The 20,226-nt window shown below is 41.7% G+C and overlaps 1 protein-coding gene across 2 annotated transcripts in view; it reads left to right on the top strand.

The window, feature by feature from the left end:
- The window catches only part of ELMO1 (engulfment and cell motility 1), a 290,415-nt gene that overhangs the window by 100,243 nt on the left and 169,946 nt on the right, over positions 1-20,226 (top strand). For both annotated transcript variants that reach the window (XM_042888913.1, XM_042888914.1), the window contains exons 10-14: positions 1,681-1,832; positions 2,694-2,772; positions 5,658-5,708; positions 7,402-7,524; positions 8,784-8,915. In XM_042888913.1, coding sequence (XP_042744847.1) covers positions 1,681-1,832; positions 2,694-2,772; positions 5,658-5,708; positions 7,402-7,524; positions 8,784-8,915 — 537 coding nt within the window. The remainder of the gene's footprint in view (positions 1-1,680; positions 1,833-2,693; positions 2,773-5,657; positions 5,709-7,401; positions 7,525-8,783; positions 8,916-20,226) is intronic.

The raw sequence follows: 20,226 nt of genomic DNA, 5'->3' as shown, positions 1-20,226 counted from the left end.
TACACGGTTGATCCATGTGTGCCTGGTGACTGAGACATCCAGAGTGCATTTCACTTGTGTGAGCAGTGCAGAGCTGATCTGTACATGCCCAGTGTACGTGCTGTGGGACTTGTGGACATCTGGCAGCCCTGACACGGTGCATCAGAAAACAACTAGATTAGCATTAGCAGAGCTAAGGTAGTACGAGCTGAGATGCAGCTTGTCACCCTAAACAGCACACTGTACATTATGTACTAATGTAAATAATAATTGTGCTGAGGACTTGCAGGCAGCACATATTGAAAGCCCAGAGCAGAAATAGTCTCCTCTCCACCTATTCCCCATGCATGCATGGGTTGGTTTTTTATTTTTTGTAAATCCAATTTCTGTTTCATGAACGGAGTTGCATTCTGCACAGCATGTTCTTGTTCATGTACGTGCAAAGCAAGTAGCAGAGCAATAAACACCAATGCTGTAGAACAGCAGAAAAAGAAATCCATCTCTCTCTTCACAGTCTCCAACCATAGTTATTTTTAAAAAGTGGGAAGGGGAGAAAGGCAGGAGTTTGCTGCTTCAGCATTGCGCAGAACGTCACGAGGGCACAAGCATTGTTGTGATGTGTCAATACTGTGAATTTTACAGTTGCCTAGGCAGCTTTTCCAAGCATTTGGCATGCCTTTCTTTCTCCAGAAGGAAAATTATACAAGGGTCTAAGTGAGCTTCCAGTATCAAAACCGCATTGGTGTCCTGAAGTGTGACTACTAAAGAAGGGGATGGACTTGAGGTTTTCTGGAAAGAATGTGTTTAATAGGCTGTAGTGACCCCATCTCAAGTCTATTACTTGGCTATGAAGAATAAATAACTGGTCACTGGACTTTTTTTTCTGTTTGCCTGTACTTCCTTGGGTACTTTTTTGCTTGTCTCTGCTGATATTGATACATCTGAGGAAAATCCAAGCAGTTCTCTGTTCCTTTGTCAGCAGAAGATGAGAGTCTTTCCTGGGAGAAGGTTGTGGAGCATGCAAAGGAACACATGCTGCCACATGGTTTCTACCAGTGTGCCATTCCTTCATAGCAGCTTTCAGTAAGAGTGACAGAAATGAATGCACAGACAGCAAGACTAGACTGTATTTAGAGTTACACAATCAATTGTGCCAATAAATGGTAATCAAGTCAGTTTTAATTTGTAATCTGGAGAGAGCTGTTGTTGATGAGAAGAAGAAAGAAAAATATAGCTTATTTTGCTGCAGATGCATTTTGCCAGAACATTAGATGTGAATTTTTCTTTTGCAGCCATTGCTCTGAGCTTGTTTAGAGAGCACAGGCTGCACAGACACTGGAAAAAATGAGCAGAATTTTTGTTATCCTTTCCAAAGTTACCCTCAGAAAAAAACGCAGCATCTATCGTTCTTTAATGCTGATTTATCTTATGCGTAACTTAGTACAGAAGCATATATTTTGCGGGTATTAGATTGACATAAATCTGAGGTGATTCATGCCAGCTGAAAAACCTGGTGCTACCGTGTCCTCTGAAGGTTCCTGCAGTGCCTGGCTGACTGCTGTCAGGTATTAACAGATGCCTGGCATGTAGTCAAGACTGCTTTTACTCTCAACACTTTTCTGAGACAACTCCACAGTTTGTTTCTTCCCTTTTCCTGGTTTTATGAGAGGACTCAAATTTTCTAAATGTCTTAATTTGTAGATAGCAAGCTATGTGAACAAATTTGCCTCAGACATCTCTATCTTACAACGGTCACTAGCGATCCTGGAATCGATGGTGCTCAATAGCCATGACCTGTACCAGAAGGTGGCACAGGAGATCACAATTGGGCAGCTAATCCCACATCTCCAGGGGTGAGTATATTCAAATGCCACTTGATGTGCTGTTTTTTTTTTTTTTAATTTTTATTCTTCCAAATGAGCACAGCATTTAGAAAAGGAGTGATATGAAAACTCCTGCATAAGTTCCACATCTGTGGCTGAATGGCAAATAGCCAGCTTTCTGGAGTAGCTTGATCATAGACTTCTAGTATTGTTACTTCTATTACTAATTAATTTTTTCTTGGTGCAAAGCTGCCTGTATGGTTAAGAAATGGGAAGGAAAAGGAGAGCACCTAGTATTGGTTGTGGTTAAATGCTTAACACCATCAGCATACAGATGGTATGGTTTTGCCAGTCAGCCTCTGGGAAACGTGTAAGACAAAACTTGGTCAAGTTCTGTTGAAGGTACATTTAGAAAGAGAGAGGTCTTTTCTTTAACAATAATGCACTGCTGTTCAGTGGATGGAAACCACTTCCTTTAGCAGAGGGTAATGCGTTTTAAACTGGAATGCACACCTCCTAGCTGGGGCGTTTTTTCTACTCACCTGGAAAGCTTTTTAATATCAACAAGGTTTTCTTCAGAGCCATTTACAGTTTCTTCTTCCTAACTGTAGCTGGGGCATCTGAGCATCTGGGTGGAGCTCGTTGTCTGAGCTCCTGATTAATGGCACTTTGAGGTTGTTACTCATTTCACCTTTCTTGAATGCTGAGCATCATGTTTCTCTTACTAATAATAGAGAGAACCCGAGTGACTAATTACTTAGCTTTTATATGAGTAACTCGAAGTGCAAACAGTCCCTGATCTCCTACTGGTCGTAATGCAACTGGAAAATGAGTTTCTGTAGCTTGTGTGTTCGTGGTCATATCTCACGTTTATGATTTTCTCCCTTACAGGACAGACCAAGAAATCCAGACGTACACCATTGCAGTAATAAATGCACTTTTCCTTAAGGCCCCGGATGACAAGAGGCAGGTCAGTTGTTGGGGTTTATATCCATGTATTGTAGGAAACACACTATGTTCATACATGCAGATGTCCCAGTCACTACTGTCACTGGTGTAATAGCATTCATTTCAGTGGAGTTACCTCCATCTTGTACCAGTATTAGGGAGGGTTAAGAATTCTTCTGCAATTCTGTAGTTCCCTGTAACCTCACATGAACCATATTGACTGTGGCTGGCTGTAGTATTTATTGTACTGAACTCTTTGCCAGCACAGCTTGTAAACCCAGGCTATTTTTTTGGTAAGTCATTTTCCCCTCCAGATTTCTTAATAAGTAATGTGTTCCTTTTGATAAAGGGACTATCTTGGCACGTCAGCATTTCATGAATGTCAACGCACTATTCTAAGTTAACTTTAGGGCCAGAGATCAGAAGCTTCAAAAGGAAAGACTTCAGGATTGCTAGCTGATGCTAAACAATTGAATGTGATGTGTTATGAAATAGAGGAGTTTCATCCATGTTTATCAAGTAATTAGCTTGTGTCAAAACAGAGTTACTAATTTATTTATTTAGTATTTCCATCACCAGGAACCATGATGATAATTCTTGTGGTGACCAAAACGAGGTCATTGAGAGCTGCTGATAAATCCTCATGAGGATTTGTCTTAGACTTATTTGCACTTTTGAACGCTGGAGAATGTTGAGACAAACACTAACACAAAATACAAATGGAAAATGGAAACTGTGGAATAAAAACTTCACTTGTGCAAAACCGTACTCCACAAGAGCATGTGAGAAATGTCTGCAGATTGCCAGAACTCAAACAAGTTCTGGACTAGTCCTGCCCCAAGATCTGTTGGATGCAAGGAGACAGCCTCTCTGCTTCCATGCTAGGGGGACTGGTATGATGTGAGTGACTAACCTTGCAGTTAAGAAAAGGATTTAAATTCACACTGGTATCTGCCTTTTCTTTACTTTTTTTTTTCAACACTTCCACACCCATTTCTGTAATGCAAAAAGCCAAAGAGATTCAAAGTTTTTCTTTTTTAATGAGGATTGTCTTGTTGCCTTGCTTCCTCTGCCATTGTCAAGGACTCAATCATCTAGAAAAAATGTAGGTTACTTAAAAATGAGGAATGAGAATTCTGTATATTAGAAAAGAGATGTTGTGCAGTGAAATGATACTGTGAATGTTTGAAGAGCTTTTTTTCCCCCACTTGTCTGCATTTTCAGAGGGACACGTTGCTATGGGAAATGAGGTGGGAAATTTTGTCACATAATTTTTGTTCTCCTCTGTTACTACAGTACTTTTTTTAGAAAAGACAGCTCATCAGCTGCTAATAGCCTTGAAGGTGTCTTGGAGACAAGGCTGGTTTTATTATAGTCATAGGTTTTGTGAATTCTTGTTCTTGTCGCAGTTTTTGGTTCAGTGGGCAAAAATGATATTCTAGTGACAGGTTTTAACTTCCACATATACAAATCAAGTAACAGCTTGGTTGTCTGCAAAAAGCAAAATGAATTTTCAAAAACACACCTCATTATTTGCCTGTCCATCTTTTGGTTGGGTACAGCTACACATTAACAGCCAGTCTGTGCCCTGTAACATGAGTTGTATCATGTGCCTGGCACTCCCCCTGCAGTTCAGTTGGGCATTTCCATAGAGAATCGATGCATCTGCATCATTCATTCTTCAGCTGTTATGCGCAATTGAAAGCAGCTCTGACAGGAAAAAAAAAAGCTTAAAAACTATAAGCTGAGATTCTCTTGGTTTTGGTTCCTTCTTTCTTCTGCGTTATTCCTGTGTGAACAAAATCTTGATGTGATGCCAGCTGGACTGAATGATAGTGCATTCCAGGAATGTCCTTAAGCAAGTGTCAGCACTGACTTGCTGTGCTGTGTTATGTAGGACTGTGATACACTTGTAGGTCATTGATTAGAAGTACAAGGGTAAGGTTTGTTGTTAGCTGTTTAATTCACAGCAGCAAGCAGTACCTAAATAGCAGAGTGCAGTATGTTACCCAAATTAACCAAATTCTTAAATTGTACATTTTTCAAATAGGAATTTAAAAATACATGCATGGTAACTTCTAAGTGTTAAATGCATTGATGTATGAAATACGTATGCTAATGTGTTCACATCCATGCATGCACATTTCTATATAAGTGGAAAACGTTAAAAATAGGATACGTGCCTGTTAGGCATGATTCAGGAGACCAGGCTTTCATTCTTTATTAGCATGAAATACTCTCTCCTATGCATTTTAGGGTAGTTTGCAGCATGGGCAGCCAAGGCCAGATGTCTAAGAGAGAAAGTCAAAACATCCTGGTTGATAGGGACTTGGCCATTACTTCTAGAAAGAGAAACTAATTGGAGACAAAGCAGTGGACCAATGCCAGCACTGCTAGCAACGTACAGGGGGGAAGTATTAGTTACTGTGAAAAAACAGCATTGAGCTGCAATCTAAAAATTAGACTTTGTGACTCCGAAACAGCCAAAATATTAATATAGATATGCATGTTTTTTGATGTCTGATTTTAAAGGCCTGACTGACAGATTGAAAGGTGTTCATGCTGTGTGGCTGAGGAATGGGAGTTGTGAGGGGGGAATTGTGCTTGAACAGGTGTGTGAAAAAGCACTGTTGAGCCCACGGAAGTCTCCTCTGAGATCTTGTGTTGCTGTTACTGGATCACCAAAGTTTTCAGCTTGATATAGCTTTCACTCTGTCCCCTTTTTCACAGCAAAGTAATCTTGACTTTGTGGCACCAAAATAACTCTTACTGTTGTAGTTGATAAGCTGCTTCATTTTGCTTACAAGAAACACTGCAGAAACTTAAGACTTGAACCTTGTCAACTGGTGTGTTGCTATAGGAATAGCACTAAAATACCTGTTTCTATTTATTTTTTTTCTAAATCAGGAAATGGCAAACATTTTGGCACAAAAGCAGCTCCGCTCCATTATCCTAACTGTAAGTATATCATTTTCAACATTACTTTTCACTAGCAGAGAGAAAAGCTGGATTGAGTTTTTATGTGCATAGGTTTTATCCTCACATGCTTTAATTGCTCTTTGGCTTTTGATACATTTGGAAGCCTTTAATGTATAACATGAAGATATTGAGTGGGTTCAAAACTGATGATCTGAAATGGTGTTTTTCCAGCCCAGTGAAATGCTATTTCTTCCTGACAATACAATGCAGAATAAAAAAAATAATAGTATCTGGGGGATCTTCTTCCCACTGAGAGTGTGAGCTTACATGTGAAGTCTAGGCAATGTCTGAAGGATTTGTAGTAAATCCTTTGTTTTAAATTTTAGACCTGATGGAAACTATGCAAGCCACACAGGGTTTTCCATTGTGCAAAATCACACCAAAAAAACCTGTGTTTTTTGGTTCTACAGGAGACTCTGTATCTTGATATCAAACTGCACACAATTTGTTGCCACTTGTACAAAGGAAGCAGGATATCCAGCCCAGAATGAAGTTAATGGATGTAAATAAAAGACTTACTTCAACTATCTTGGGAAATCATAGGGATTTTGACATCAACCTTAGCGTAGATTAGTTCTTGAAGGGAATAAGGTAAAGTTCTTCTTAAAAAGAGTGAGTTCAGTATCTGTTGTGTGTTAGTGGGCAATAAGCAAAACCAAACAGCAACAAATAAACAAACCTTTTCCCTTTCTCACTCACTGTCATTATTTTAGTGATACGTGCAAAAGAAACAGCAGCAACGAAGTCATACACAAAGAAACAGGGAATTTATTTCATAAGGCATGTTTTTGCATTGCTTGTGATCATAAGAAATTGGTAGAAGCATATGGATAATATTCTTAAGTGTTCATTTACTGTCATAAAATGCTACTTTAGTAGCTTTTGGCAGATAGTTTTGTTTTTCTCTGAGGCTTCAGTGAAATCTAGTTTCAGTTGTACTAATCTCCTGCATGACTTTCCTTATGTCTTCCCTGCTGTGTTTAGTAACTTGGGTCTGTTTTCCCCTGTAGCTGTTTGGTTTTAGACACAACAGGGATTTTTAAATGATCCACCAGTTGGTAACTGCTTTGTGAATGGGGTAATTCTGTGGTGTATGTATAGGCTATTGTATGCTAATGCATTTCTAAGCCATCTTCCTCACGTAGATCACAGATGTCTGGTAGTGGTGGCATTGCCATATGATGCTAGCTCTGACAGCAGCAGTAGCACTCACTGTTGTATCACTATATCTGCACATTGTGTTGGCATCTTGAGTGCTCTTCTGCTCAGGGAGCAACTCTCATAAATGTTTTTGAATATGCTCACTCTTTCTAATGCAGGTCTCTAACGCTCTTGGTAGGGAGTAAATTTTTCTACAGAGTGGCTCCCTACTATTTTTCTTGTTTGTTTTTGTTTGTTTTGTTTTGTTTTCACCACTTGTCACTGGCTCAGGGTGGTGGCTAAAAGGAGGAAGCATCGATGCATTGTTAAAGTTCCATTCCTTAACATTTCTTATGAAGCCTGTATTTCATCTGAATACTTAAACTGGCAGCATTAGCCTTGGTTTAATTTTTTTTCTGGAATATGTATACACCATTACCTATCAACACATACTGAAATGGAAACACCCGAGTCCAACTCATGTGATTTTCTGATACAGTGGCATTCACTGCAGTCTATCTTTCTTTTATAGCATGTTATCAGGGCACAGAGGGCCATCAATAATGAAATGGCGCATCAACTTTACGTTCTCCAAGTACTTACATTTAACCTTCTGGAAGACAGAATGATGACAAAAATGGATCCACAGGATCAGGTAAGTATCTGATATGATCTTTCAGAACAGGAAGAAGTTAACTACTCATTGCTGTGTCTAAATCTCTTTACGGAGGAAAAGACACTGCCAGAAATGCTTGCATAACCTCTTTCATGATATGATGTTCAGTTGTGTTTTTGTATGTCAAAAGATGAACTGACTATTATATTACATGTACAAAAGTACAGCAAAATGGTCAAGCCTTTCTCTTTAGTATGTTGTTTCATGAACTGAATTTGCTCTCATCCTGATTTAAAACTGAAGTGAAACTTTCAATTTTTATCCTTGTCAGAACCAACGGAGATGCATAGTCCTTAAAAGTATTCCAGTAGGGCAAAAATGGATACTTAACATTCTACAACTAAACTCAATTGGCGTTACAAGCAAACTCATTTTTGTTGCTGTGAGCCTGTGCAGTAGTTGTTCATTGTTCATTGTGTCCACACACCAGCCTTAATGCTATTCATTGTGCAAAAAGAGACTTCCCAAAGAGGTTCAAATGTTGGTATAGAATCAGTGAGAAATAGAGAAGATGAGTTTTGTTGATTTTTCCTTTTTAAGGCCATGTACAAAGGGGAAGCTGATTTCATTTTTAAGAGGGAATTGTGTCAAGACTTACTGATGATATGAAGAAAAGGAGATGAGAGGGAAAGATGATCATAAACATAAATGTGTTATTTTGCTCTTCCTGTTTCTTTAGTTTGAGATAGGAAAATATGACTCTTAGAAGAACGTAAATGTAGTTACGTAATACATATCTCAGTAGAGGGATTGAGATAACTGCCATCAATACAAATAATGCTAAGTCTTGAAGCATTTCCAGTTACATGTAACTGCAGCAAGTCCTTTCTTGCCCATTTCCTTGCCAACAGAAATGGGCAGTCACCAAAAAGGTCACAGAGCGTTAAGCTGTTTCAGTGTAAGTCAGCAAAGTAAGTAAAGCCCAACTATCAGCTTAATTTGAAATGGTGGTGATCTATTGGCTTCTGTAGTTTCGTGGCTGTGGTTAAAATGAAATGCATAGTTAGTGACCTTGTTAACATGAGTCCAACTTCCAGCAATCAACATTTAAGTATCTCTGCATGTGAACCCTACGAAAGTGAGACCTTCAGAAAATAAGACCCACAAAGTGATTCCTGTTGACAGCCTTTGAGAAGCAAGTAAAAAATTCAGATTAAGGTTGAAACAGTCTTTGTGGAACTGATTATTAAAATGAGAGTTATTTTTAACAATTGTTTTTAACATTTGTTTTGACTCAGGCTCAACGGGATATCATATTTGAACTACGAAGAATTGCATTTGATGCAGAATTGGAACCTAACAACAGTAGTGGCAGTATTGAGAAGCGCAAATCTATGTATACTCGAGACTATAAAAAACTTGGATTTATTGTGAGTATTTTAACCCTGAGTGATCATACACTGGAAATGGCTGAATGAAAATGGCTGAATGCATCTGTTGCAGTACATTCTGTAATCAGTCAAATCTCTTGCTTGATCTTCTGGCTGTTGCCAACAGGAGAATAGCATAATTTCTTTGTCTTTTTGCAAATCTTTTTAACCCCAAATGATTGCTTAGCAGACACTAGAGTTAAATGGAAGAAATAACCATCTGAGTTTGAAGCACAGTTTTGTACATCATACCATAATTTAACTTAATGGAATCTTTGAACAAGCATTGTCTAATGGATCTGTGGCAGACCTGTTATTGTGCTCTTACTAACAGAGTGTAGTGATGAGCACAGTAAATCAAAGGTAGCTGTCTTTTATGGTATTTACTTGTAGGACCTAGTGTTTTGTTTGCTTGAACTTGTTTCATCTGACGGTAGGGTTATGGTTAGCATGTGATTTTCTTTCTCCTTAGATAAAATTGTATGCTTCACATCTTGCATGATTCATTACTTTGCTGTTGGCACAACAAATGTACACTGAATATAGTATGGTAGCCACAGATACAGATGGGGTGGTTTTAAGCACTGGTACAAGCTCACTGTGCAGTTTATGTGCTTTGCTCAGTTCTGTGCCTGGGGTTCAGTATTATCCGGTTTCCTTGTGGCTTTGGGAGGAGATTTTCTGGGTTCTTGTAGTTGTTTTCATCACTTATGAGTGAGGAAACAATTCTACTGTATTGGTGCTAATGCATCTGTAAGGAGTCTGAAGTAAGTAGAGCGAAGGGAAAGAACTTGGCATTTTAGAGTTGTAAGTATGGTTGTAAAGTCAGTGATACGAGGAAGCTTTTGAATCTCAGTGTGGGTTTTTTTGTTGTCCTTGTCAGTCAGTCTGTTCTCACCTCCTGTGTTACAGAAGATCATTGCTATCTCAGCTTCTAAACAATTTGTGTGTGAGATGAACAGAGGACTTTGGGCCTTCAAAGCCTGAAGAAAAATGCAGGCCCTGGTTTATAGATGTATGAGCTGGATGTAGACGTTCTGCTTGTGATGAACAAGGACAAAAATGGGGCCACACAGACCTTATGTTATAGGTGATGGAAAAATAACTGGCAAAGAAGGAAATGATGACAAACCTAGATTAGGGATGGGACAAGGAGGAATGATGAGGTGTAGTAACTTCATGGTGGAGCTGTTCAAACAGAGATTATGGCATTGTCTTGCTCCAATTTATAGGAGGGAGATGAGGTTCTTTTAATATCTGTATACCCGGTGTGAGATTAAGAAACAACGTTCATATGTTTATATGTTAGTCCAACCAGTTTATTACAGAACCTAATCAGGGAGACGGGGAAGGGAAAGAGGGCGATAGAAAAGACAGGAAAGATGCAAGAATCGCGTGAAGCAGGGAGAGTCACCAGCAGGATGCAGCAGCGATCCGGCGCACAGCGTTTGAAGGTCCGAGGCAGACGCAGTGGGGGCAGGGAGCAGCGGCGTGGCGGCCATGGGCAGCGAGCAGGCAGCGGAGACAGTCGTGCAGTCAAGCCTTGAAGAAGCAGCAGCGCTCAGGCAGCAGGCCAGCAGAGTTCAACAGCATGCAGGTGTCACCTCACGAGGAATCTAACAGTCAGGAATCCTCATGATGTTCTTCATGAGGAATCTGTTGCCAGAAACCTATCCTCATGGTTTTCGGTTCCTCTTTTATCCTCCTTGTTCTCCTGCCTATGTGACAAGGACGGCCTCGAGCAAGAGTCACTGAGTACCCCCTGAGATGGCCATCATCCTGAGATAAAGCCACACAAAGGAGCACTTCACAGCCATTTAGCTGCGGCTCATCTCTCTCTCCTTGCCCCTGGCCTTGTCCATCTTGTCCCCCACACAAAGGGTTTCACAGCTTTTGCCCAGGACTTGTTCATCTGTGTCCCCAGCAAGCTTTGAGACAATGATGTAAAAGAATCATCTCTTACAGGCATATAGAAAAATAGAAATGTTTCAAATTTAAAACAAGCATTCTCTAATTGTGGCTGACCACTTTTGGATATCTGCTGTGCACTCAAGTTTTATCAGAGGACGAAGATGCACAGCGCCCACTGTCACTGGGATCTCTTTAGCGTCTTGCACTTCTGAAAGCCTTATCTTCTTGCCTTGTTGAAGTTGGAGCTGAAAAACTACGTAATAAAGCATCTGATACAAGCTGCACCAAGACTAGCACGCAGATTTTCTGAATTCTATTCCTGTTTCCCTGCTCTTTAAAAATACTAAATATCAACAGGATTGCAGGCTAGCACTTGTTCTTCCAGTGCTTTTGTTTGTCCCACAAGATATCTGTTGATTCTGCAGAGCTGAAGTCATCATTAACAACAGTGCATTTGAACTGATAGCATTTTGAAGGAGACACTTGCTGTGAACCAAAATGTCTTACTTCCTTGTCTGAGTTTGCAGGAACTCTTGCTGTGTCTGTGCAGCAGGGATATTTTCATTATTCTCATTTGGGCTGTTCTTTAGCCCTACAGAGATCAACTGTATTCAAGGGTTACAGCAGTAATGTATGCCATGTAACTCTGATAGCCATCCAACGGGGAATGGGGATCAAACTCTATGAGAGAATGGGAGCTGAAATCCAAGCAGTTAAGAAAACGTGGAAGGATAAAAAAAAGGGAAAGCATAACCTGAGAAAAGAAATATGGGAAAGTGAGCTTTTCAGAGCACCATGACAAGGGTCTCAAGGGGGGGGAGGCACTAACAGAATGATGAAGTAATGCACAAATAAAGAACCTTAATTGTAAATTGTGGGGGTAGTTACTCTGCTCTTGTACAGAATTTTTACTTTGAGCAGAGAGTACAGGGACACTAAATATATAACATTTCCCATAGCTGAAAAGGAATTGAACTTTCACAGACTGGGGAAGAAGGGCCTGTTGTGGAGCTCAGGCTATGAATCTGACAGCATCACACAGTTTGTCTGACTAGTCTTTAGCTAGCCTGGCTTCCTTCCCTTTCTCCTGTTAACTCCATTGCTAAAGTGTCTTTTGAAAAATGTAGGTAGGATACATTAGCAAATGGAGCTGTTCTGTGAATACCAGGAATTTTCTCTCCTCCTTGTTTTAGCCGTTTAACCTAAGAAGAAAATCAATGAATTGATTGGGTGCCTTTGAATGCTGTCTTCATTTGTTCCACTGGTAGTGGTGGTCAGAACAGTTTCTTGAATTGATTAAACGTTCTTCCTGAGGGAGAGAGCAAAACCATGGTCTAGCCATCCAGCTGTTCTTGGACTGCTTGTTCTCTTTCTGCATGGGAAATGCAGGAATTCTATTTATTTTTCTCAGCCACATCAAAAAGTTTTGCCGCATTGCAAATGTATTGTCAAGAAAAGAGAAAGTCCAGATTTAGTTTCAAAAGTTCTCAATACCGTTCGTAAAACTACATTGTTAGAAAGCTATGTTCATTTAAAGAAACCACAAGGCCATTCCAGATGGTTGTGATGACCTGTGAGAAGTTTATTATGGGCAGAGATTTTCAAATGAGACATTCTTGAGGAGATCTACTAAAACACCAACGAATACAACAGAAGATGACTTGATTAGGAGATGGAAGCTTCTCTCACCCTATGAAACTATTTTTCTGAGACAAGAGCAAATTAAATAGCCTGAATAGCATTTAATTTTGTTTTGGTTTTCTTTCCAGTCTTAAAATCTCTTTTGTCGGGGGAATCCCAATCAGTATTTACGTATGGCAGTTCTTGTATTAAAAGCAGAGATTTGTAGACTTACAATAATAGCGTAATCTTATGCTAGAGATATCTGAAAGATGTCTCAGAAAGAAGTTGTAGTGAATGCTTTTAAATTTAGAGGCAGGTCTGAACAAATTCAAAGCAGTGAAGGAAAAAAATCCTGTTCAAGTATTTTTATTTTCCAAGTTTGCATTGTGTAGAGCTTTTCTGTTTTTGTTTGTTTGTTCAGACTTCTGTAACATATGTGTTGTTTTCATGCGTGCAGAAAGTGAAGATGGCAAATGATTTCTTAATTGTGCCATGTGCTGTGCTGGAATTTATCGGTGTAGAAAAATATAATGAGTACGTTATTACAGGAGATAGGAAGCCAGTCTGACAAAGAGATGATAATTAAAAGGGAAGTTTAGAATGGTCTGAAGTTCTTGTAAAGACGGGCACGAGCTTAACGTACAAAAAATTAATGATGGTGACATAAGAGTGAACATATGCTGACGAATTCACCTGATGAAGCAAATGAGGGAGAAGACATCAACAAAAGAATTGCCTGTGATGCACAAATGAAGTGACCTTTTCAATCAGAGCATTAGAAATTTTAGAAGCTTTTTATTCAGTGGTACAAAGTGCAAAGGTGTTAATTGAGGACTAGGGCCAGTAATTCCTTTGGCGATCTGGTAGAAAAGGCAAAGATGAGAGATTGTGCACAATAGCTGCTAAAAAAAAGAAGTCAAATGTTAGTCTAGAATTTATCTGGAAGTGTAATTTAAAAGCAGATGAACTCTTAAGGCCATTTAATATGTTCTAGAGAATTCATCCAAAAGACAATATTAATTATCCATGTAGTGGCTTGTGTGCAGATTTAATTTAGGATGAGTGCAGGTGAGACTTGTGACATGATTAGAGACATGTCTTACAAGAAGTGACTTAGAAAGACTGGCTTGTTAAGCCTACCAGGCTGATGGCTCTGCAACTATTATCACATTCATAATTACTGAGAGAAAGCAAGTCATAGGTAAACTAAAAGCAGATTGCCAAGCAATCCACAAGTTTGCTTTTTTTGATTGGATTGATAGGGACAAATTTCATTACTATTCTAAAGATGCAGGTTGGTCCTTTATGAAAAAAATTATATGTTATGATTGATAGTGGTGGATTCAAGAAACAGAAGATATTCTCAGCTAAAAAAAATACTGTTTTTCAACATAGTCACTACCATTAGCTATGCTTTTTTGCTAGTGATGAACAAGAGCCTGCATGCTGTGCTCATAAACATCTGAGGCCAGCAGGGACAGGGAGGTGATTGTTCCTCTCTGCTCTGCCCTTGTGAGACCCCATCTGCAGTGCTGGTCCAGGTCTGGGGTCCCCATGCAAGAAAGGCAGGGAACTGTTGGAGAGGGTCCAGAGGAGGCCACAAAGATGATCAGAAGGCTGGAGCACCTCCCCTGAAAAAACAGGCTGAGGGAGCTGGGTTTGTTCAGCCTGGAGAAGGCTGTGAGGTGACCTCATTGCAGCCTTCTAGAACCTAAAGGGAGCCTACAAACAGGAGGGAAGTCAACTGAAAGAGTAGTTAATAGCAGGACAAGAGGAAATGGTTTTAATTGAAGGAGGGAAAATTTAGGTTGGATGTCAGGGGGAAGTTCTTTACTATGAGAGTGGTGAGGTGCTGGAACAGCTGCCCCGAGAAGCTGTGGATGCCCCATCCCTGGAGGTGTTCAAGGCCAGGTTGGATGGGCCCTGGCCTGGCCTATTATTAGATACAGAGGTTGGTGGCTCCCTACCAGTGGCAGGGGGGCTGGAGATTCATGAGGTCCCTTCTAACCCAAGCCATTCTGTGATTCTATAATCTGCACCAGTGGGGTGATGCACTGACACTGAAACACACTACACACTGCCTTATTGTGCTCATGTCCACTGTTTGGTCCATAAATGTTCATCAAGCATCCTTGATTGTCAGTGGGTGCTTTCTCCATGGAGAAATTCAGAGACTCACCTTTGCTTCATATGCGCTCCATGTCAGATGCCTCTTTGTCAGTCTGCCCCTCTGCTGCTATCTGTAACACAGCAACAAATGGGATACTGGTGGGTAGGTTCAACCTCTACTGCCATAGCACCAACATTGTGAGCCAATGTAATAAAATAGGAGGCATTACTTTTATGGTTAATGCATATAAGCAAAAACACTTCTTTTAATTGTAAATATTTTTTCTTAAAAAAAGAGGGCAACAAAAACGTGAAATCAATGGGATGCATGACCTTGTTTTTGTGACACTACCGCGTCACCCTGGTTTGATAGGAGTGGCTGCTGTTCTCAGTGGACTTTCAAGGTGTTCATCAGAGATTTTTGGAGAAATTTTACTCTTCCTGTACTTCATTGCTGAAAACAGTTGTTCACAAATGTGCATGGTATCAAACAGTGGTGACATGAACAAAATGTGACTGTGAAGGGAGGGATATTTCTCTCTGGTCAGATGAGGCTTATGAAGGTCTGGAAGAGAGACAGGATCAGATATTTGAGGTGAACATCTAGCTGCAACTCTATACATTCCGTATAAAAATTTGCAGGTAATATATTTATATGAACTGGAGAATGAGAATGTTGCAAATATAGCAAAAAAAAATTTTTTTTTTTTTTTTTTTTTTTTTTTTTTTGCAATGTTGAAATATATTCTCAAATTCCTGTATCAAAACACATAGCAAGGCTGCATGTTTTTCACTGTTCGCAGGACTGTGTTTAGCCAGTGTATCTAACTGCACACCATTATTTCCCATTGAGTCAGCACTGCCCTGTGTCCTCCTTGTTTCCTGACGTCAGTCCAGGAACTGCTGACTGCTCTATGTTGTGTGGTTGTTGTGAGTGATGGGTGAGTGCCTGCTCAGCAGAACAGAGCCACTGACATGAGGGAAGTTGGGACTGTAGCATAGACTGGGACAGGCGCTGCTAGTGAGACATGGCCATAGTAAATGTTTCTAGCTACCACCTAGGGAGAAGCTGTCATGAATTTCAATGGAAATATTTAGCCTTAATTATGTGATTGTCCTGACAAATGCTCATTCTTGGTACTTCAGTTCAAGCATCTCTATTAACCAGCCAGTTGTTGAGAGGAAGTGAAATGCTGTGAGTTTTCTGAGGCCCTCTTGAGGGGCTCTTTTTTCTGTGTTCTTGATGAGGCATATGTGAAAGATCCCCGCCACGTGGCAGAAGGAGCTGAGGCAGGGCAAGGGGCAGCCCCAGCAGTGTGTGCAGTGCGGTGCTGTTCCTCGGGCTGGCAATGAGGGCAGCGTGTCCTGCTGCGGGGTACGTTCTGTGTGCGGGAGGCAAGGAGGGGACGCGGGAACCTACGTGCAAACTCTAAGGTTCCTAAAGCAGAGACACAATCAGTGCTTTTCTTTTTTAAAAAAGAAAAACTGTTTATTTTTATGTTTTTTACTTCTTTCTCATTTTGAACTGTTAATTGTTGATGGTCCAGTCTTTCTTTTCAAGTCCAAACAAAGCCTATGGACCGGATCTTCCTGCTGAAGTTCAGCACTTCTTCCTGTCTGAACCGAAGTCTGCTTCAACATAGGAGCAGCTGCGTCTGTGATTTCTTTTTATCCCTCCTCTGTCCCTGGGCAGGAATGAGGGAGTGGGACGTGAAGGATGGGCTCATGGGATCCTTGGCTGTGGAGGGAAGGATTAACAGAAAATAGAGTATTCACATGAGCCTGTGGGATGGCTCTGACTGGGGGCTCTCCCTCCCAGCTAGCAGTAAACTTACGGGATCCTTGTGCCCCTGTGATGTTTGAGGCCCTCGGCAGTTGAGGTCCCTCTGTCAGACTCGTCCCGCTGCCCCGGCACAGCAGCTCCGAGGATGGCAGTCCCTGCCCTGCCCTCTTGCTCAGGATTGGTGAAGAAGAGATGAGAGGAGTTGGGAAGGGATGAGGGAGGGGGTTGGGGAAGGAAGGGCTCATAGGAGCCTTGGCTGTGAACAGAAGAAGGACCAGGCAATGGAGGCTCCCCGTGAGCCCGCAGGATGGCTGTGAGCTGGGGCTCTCACAGGTAAGGGCAAACTTACAGGACGGGAGGATCAGCGCCGGCGTCGAGGCGGCCGTTTCGCGGGAGGTGGACGGATCCTGGCGCCCCTGCGATGAAATTTGGGGCGCGACCTCTTCCTGGTTGGCCTGGCAGCAGCAGAGAGATGGCCGGTCTGCCCCGATGGAGGTGGATCCACTTCCATCAGCTCATCTGCCACAGGTGGATCCACCTCCATGGGCTCCTCTTCACTGCCAGGCGGGTCCACCTCCATGGGCTCGATGTCATCAGCCTCTTCCAGCAGCCCCCTTTTCTTTAAAGGTGGCTGCTCCATCCCGTCCTCAGAAATCACAAGAAATACCGAGTATCTCTTTCTGAGACTAGAGCTGCTGCTGCCTTTGGCTGTGTCAGCTTAGGGACTGCGGTTGAGGGCAGTTGGGTGCCCATGGCGACAGGATTCTGAGTGCCACTGCAGGCCCAAACATGGCGGCTGGCAGTTGGGGCCTGTGGCCATTTCTGGGAGGCAGTGGCAAGGATGTAGCAAGAGGGTCAGTGGGGGCAGGGGCTTCTCCAGCACCCTGCAGCTGCCTGGGGTGGAGGAGGAGCAAAGCATGCTGACACCCCACAGGCAGCCGAGGGAGAGGCAGTCATTAAAAGCAGTGGAGTTGCTGTGTTTGTATCGGCTGTCCTTTGCCATCCCTCAGCTCTGGCCCCGGAGCGTGAGAAGGTGGCATCTCTTCTGCCCTGATGCCAAAGGAGAGGGATGTGGAGGAGAGGGCCTGGCGTCTTCTGGGCGGCCGCACTGGGACTGCAGGGGGTGCGTTGGAGGGCCTGTGAGCTCCTTGGGGCCTGGTGCTGGGGTTTTGCACCTGGGGGATGGAAGGCTGATTAGGGCTGCTGTCCTCAGCCTGTTCTCTCCTTGGCCACAGAATGAGTGGTTGGAGGTGAAGCCAGGCCCTCCATGGCAGTGCACAAAGAACAGCTGGCTATCAGTCGTGCCTCCTGAGAAGTAATTTGGACAGATTTGATCTCTGCAGTCTCTGGTATAGCAGTTCTTGAGAAGAGAGCTTAGGGGCACATGTGTTTAGATGGCAGCCCCCCCGATTAGTTGACCCCAATGTAACTCAAGCAGTGTGGAAGTGTTCAGCCTCTACCATCAGGTGAAGAGGAAAGGGAGGTGTTTGTTTCCTGTGAGGTGACTGAATTGCAAATGATGTGCCAAGAGCATGTGCAGATCATTGTTGAACCAAGACCAAAGCCAGTTGTATTCACATGTCATGATGGCTTGCTGTGCCTGTGCTAACATGGTACCAGGTGATCCCAGTGTGCCCCTTTCTCATGGATATTTGCAGTGTTTTGCTTTCACACCTTGTCTAGATGACAGAGGCAGTAGCAGTTATTAAGCTGCCTAGTGAGCTAACGGGGCAGGTGTCCCCTCTCAGCCATCTTGTAGCTTTTCTCCCTTTGGTTCATCCCTTTTTTTTTTGTGAAGGCCTCTGGTGCAGATGGCACCTTTAGAAGATTGATTGTCAGTGCCGTGAGCTTGATTCAGCCCAGCTCAGTTAAGTAGGGATGCCCCAGAGAGGATGGAGACCTGTAGCCTTTCTGAGTGCCAGTTCCGTGTTTGAGCACCCGTGCGTTGGCAGTCCTTGCCTTTTGCCTGACTGGGAGTTGTCAGTGCTCCTGTGTGAGCCTGGTTCCTCAGGTCCTTCCAGTACTGAGCACCTGGGAGAAAAGTTAGCTTTCACCTCCCATGCTCTCAGTAAGCAGCTGTCATTTATGTTTTTGGTGAAATTCCACTGAAAGAATTCTTCACTGCTACAAATGCAGTGCTTTGCAAGGCTTCAAGTCCTATTCAAGTTCCTTCAGTCGCTCCTCATAGGCCATATTCTCCAAGCACTTCACCAGCCTTGTTGCCCTTCTTTGGAGCTGCTCCAGAACCTCAAAAATTATCTTGTGTATTAAATACATAGGTTGCTCCAAAATGAAGGGCTCCTGTTTATTTCCTGAACTAGAACCAGTGCAGTGAGCTCAATAACACTATTTTATACAGCACTTTGTCAGCTAAAAAATACTATTGTTCAACAGGAGTGTCTTATTTTTTTTAATTGAGAATGAACTGCATCTTCAGCTTCAGTATCTGAGAGAGAAGTGAAGTTATTGAAGTGGGGTTATAGCTCTAGGTTGTTTGTTGTTTAGGTTTTGTTTCTTTTGGGAGAAAACAAATCCAAATCATCTTACTCCAACGGTAAGATCCTGTTACTGTGTGCAATTAAAGAATCTGGAGGGATAAAATACATTTGTGGCAATCGTGCGCTTTTTAAAGCTTGCTAGCCTTTGAATCAAAAAATAGTTACAAACTTTCTGTGGGGAGTTGTTTTAAGAAGAGCATTTAAAAGCAGAATACAACAGAGAATGCTTTGGAGTTTGTGTTATTTATAAGCTAAGAATCTACATTCCCAGGTGAGCAACCACTAGTAGGGGTACTGGAACCTGCACTAGGAAAGTAAAACACACAAAAACGAACTTAAATTACAAGAAAATGGCATGGAGGAAGGAAATATAAGTGAATGATTGATGATACCAAGCATACAACTAAGGGTTTTACTACTCTATATTAACACTTGGAAGAGCTGCAGTTGATAAGCCCAGTTGTTAATTTTATAGTTAGAATTCCTGAATCATTATAGAGATTATTTATTCCTTTTTTTTAAAAAAATTTCTACTTACAAACAAGCAAACAAACCCAAACAAATCCCCATTACAGTTGTAGAAAAACAAAGGAATACTTTAATTTTATTAACTTAATATTCTAGAATGTTGTGCAGCATGTATCTCTGCATTGTAATCTCACAGAATGTTTTCTAAGTGAAGACTTAGATCTATTAACAGCAATACTGACTGTCTGTCAGGACTGTTTTCTTTAGTACTTTGATATTAAATCATCAGCTGAGGTTGTAAATCCTTTCGTTTGCTGTGTTTGTATGGTGTGACGTTATTTGGAATATGCTGAACCTCGTGTATTCCAAAGAAAGCTGCTACCGAATTTATAGCATCACACAGCAGAGGGCAGTAGCATCCTACCAAATGCAGGTTGATCACAAAAGCTGATGAACAGCTCGCTTTCATGGCATCACTTAGAGAATCATTTCAGCCTTAGAAATACTAGAAACCACTGTTTTGTGCTTTAACTTCCTGTTTCTGAGGTGAATGCCAGCAGCTGGATGCTGTTTAGCCTAGATGATACCTTGGGGAGAATGAAGTTCCTTTTTTTTGGCTTGCATGTTACAGGTTCTTGTAAAACTATAAGCATGGTTTCTTTTTGGTCTACCACATTTCGGTATTGTTTCCCTTTGAAGTACTGGTTTGTTCCTGTGCCCTAGTGTCTGTGCAAGACTAATAAGCACAAAGATAGGGATGCTTTCATGCAATCTGGATTTCTTTGTTTCCAGCAATCTCTGCAGATCTGTAACACATGAGATTTTGAACATGGCTAAAGAGCTAATCACAAAAGCTAGGTCTGATTTGCAGAGCATGGCCTGGGCTGACTTTGAGTTCAAAACAACAAAACATCACTGT

Source organism: Lagopus leucura, unplaced genomic scaffold (genome assembly GCF_019238085.1).
Source record: "Lagopus leucura isolate 7727_CA_CO unplaced genomic scaffold, USGS_WTPT01 Super-Scaffold_100157, whole genome shotgun sequence".
Classification (NCBI taxonomy): Eukaryota; Metazoa; Chordata; class Aves; order Galliformes; family Phasianidae; genus Lagopus; species Lagopus leucura.
This window is presented reverse-complemented; position numbering and strand designations above follow the sequence as displayed.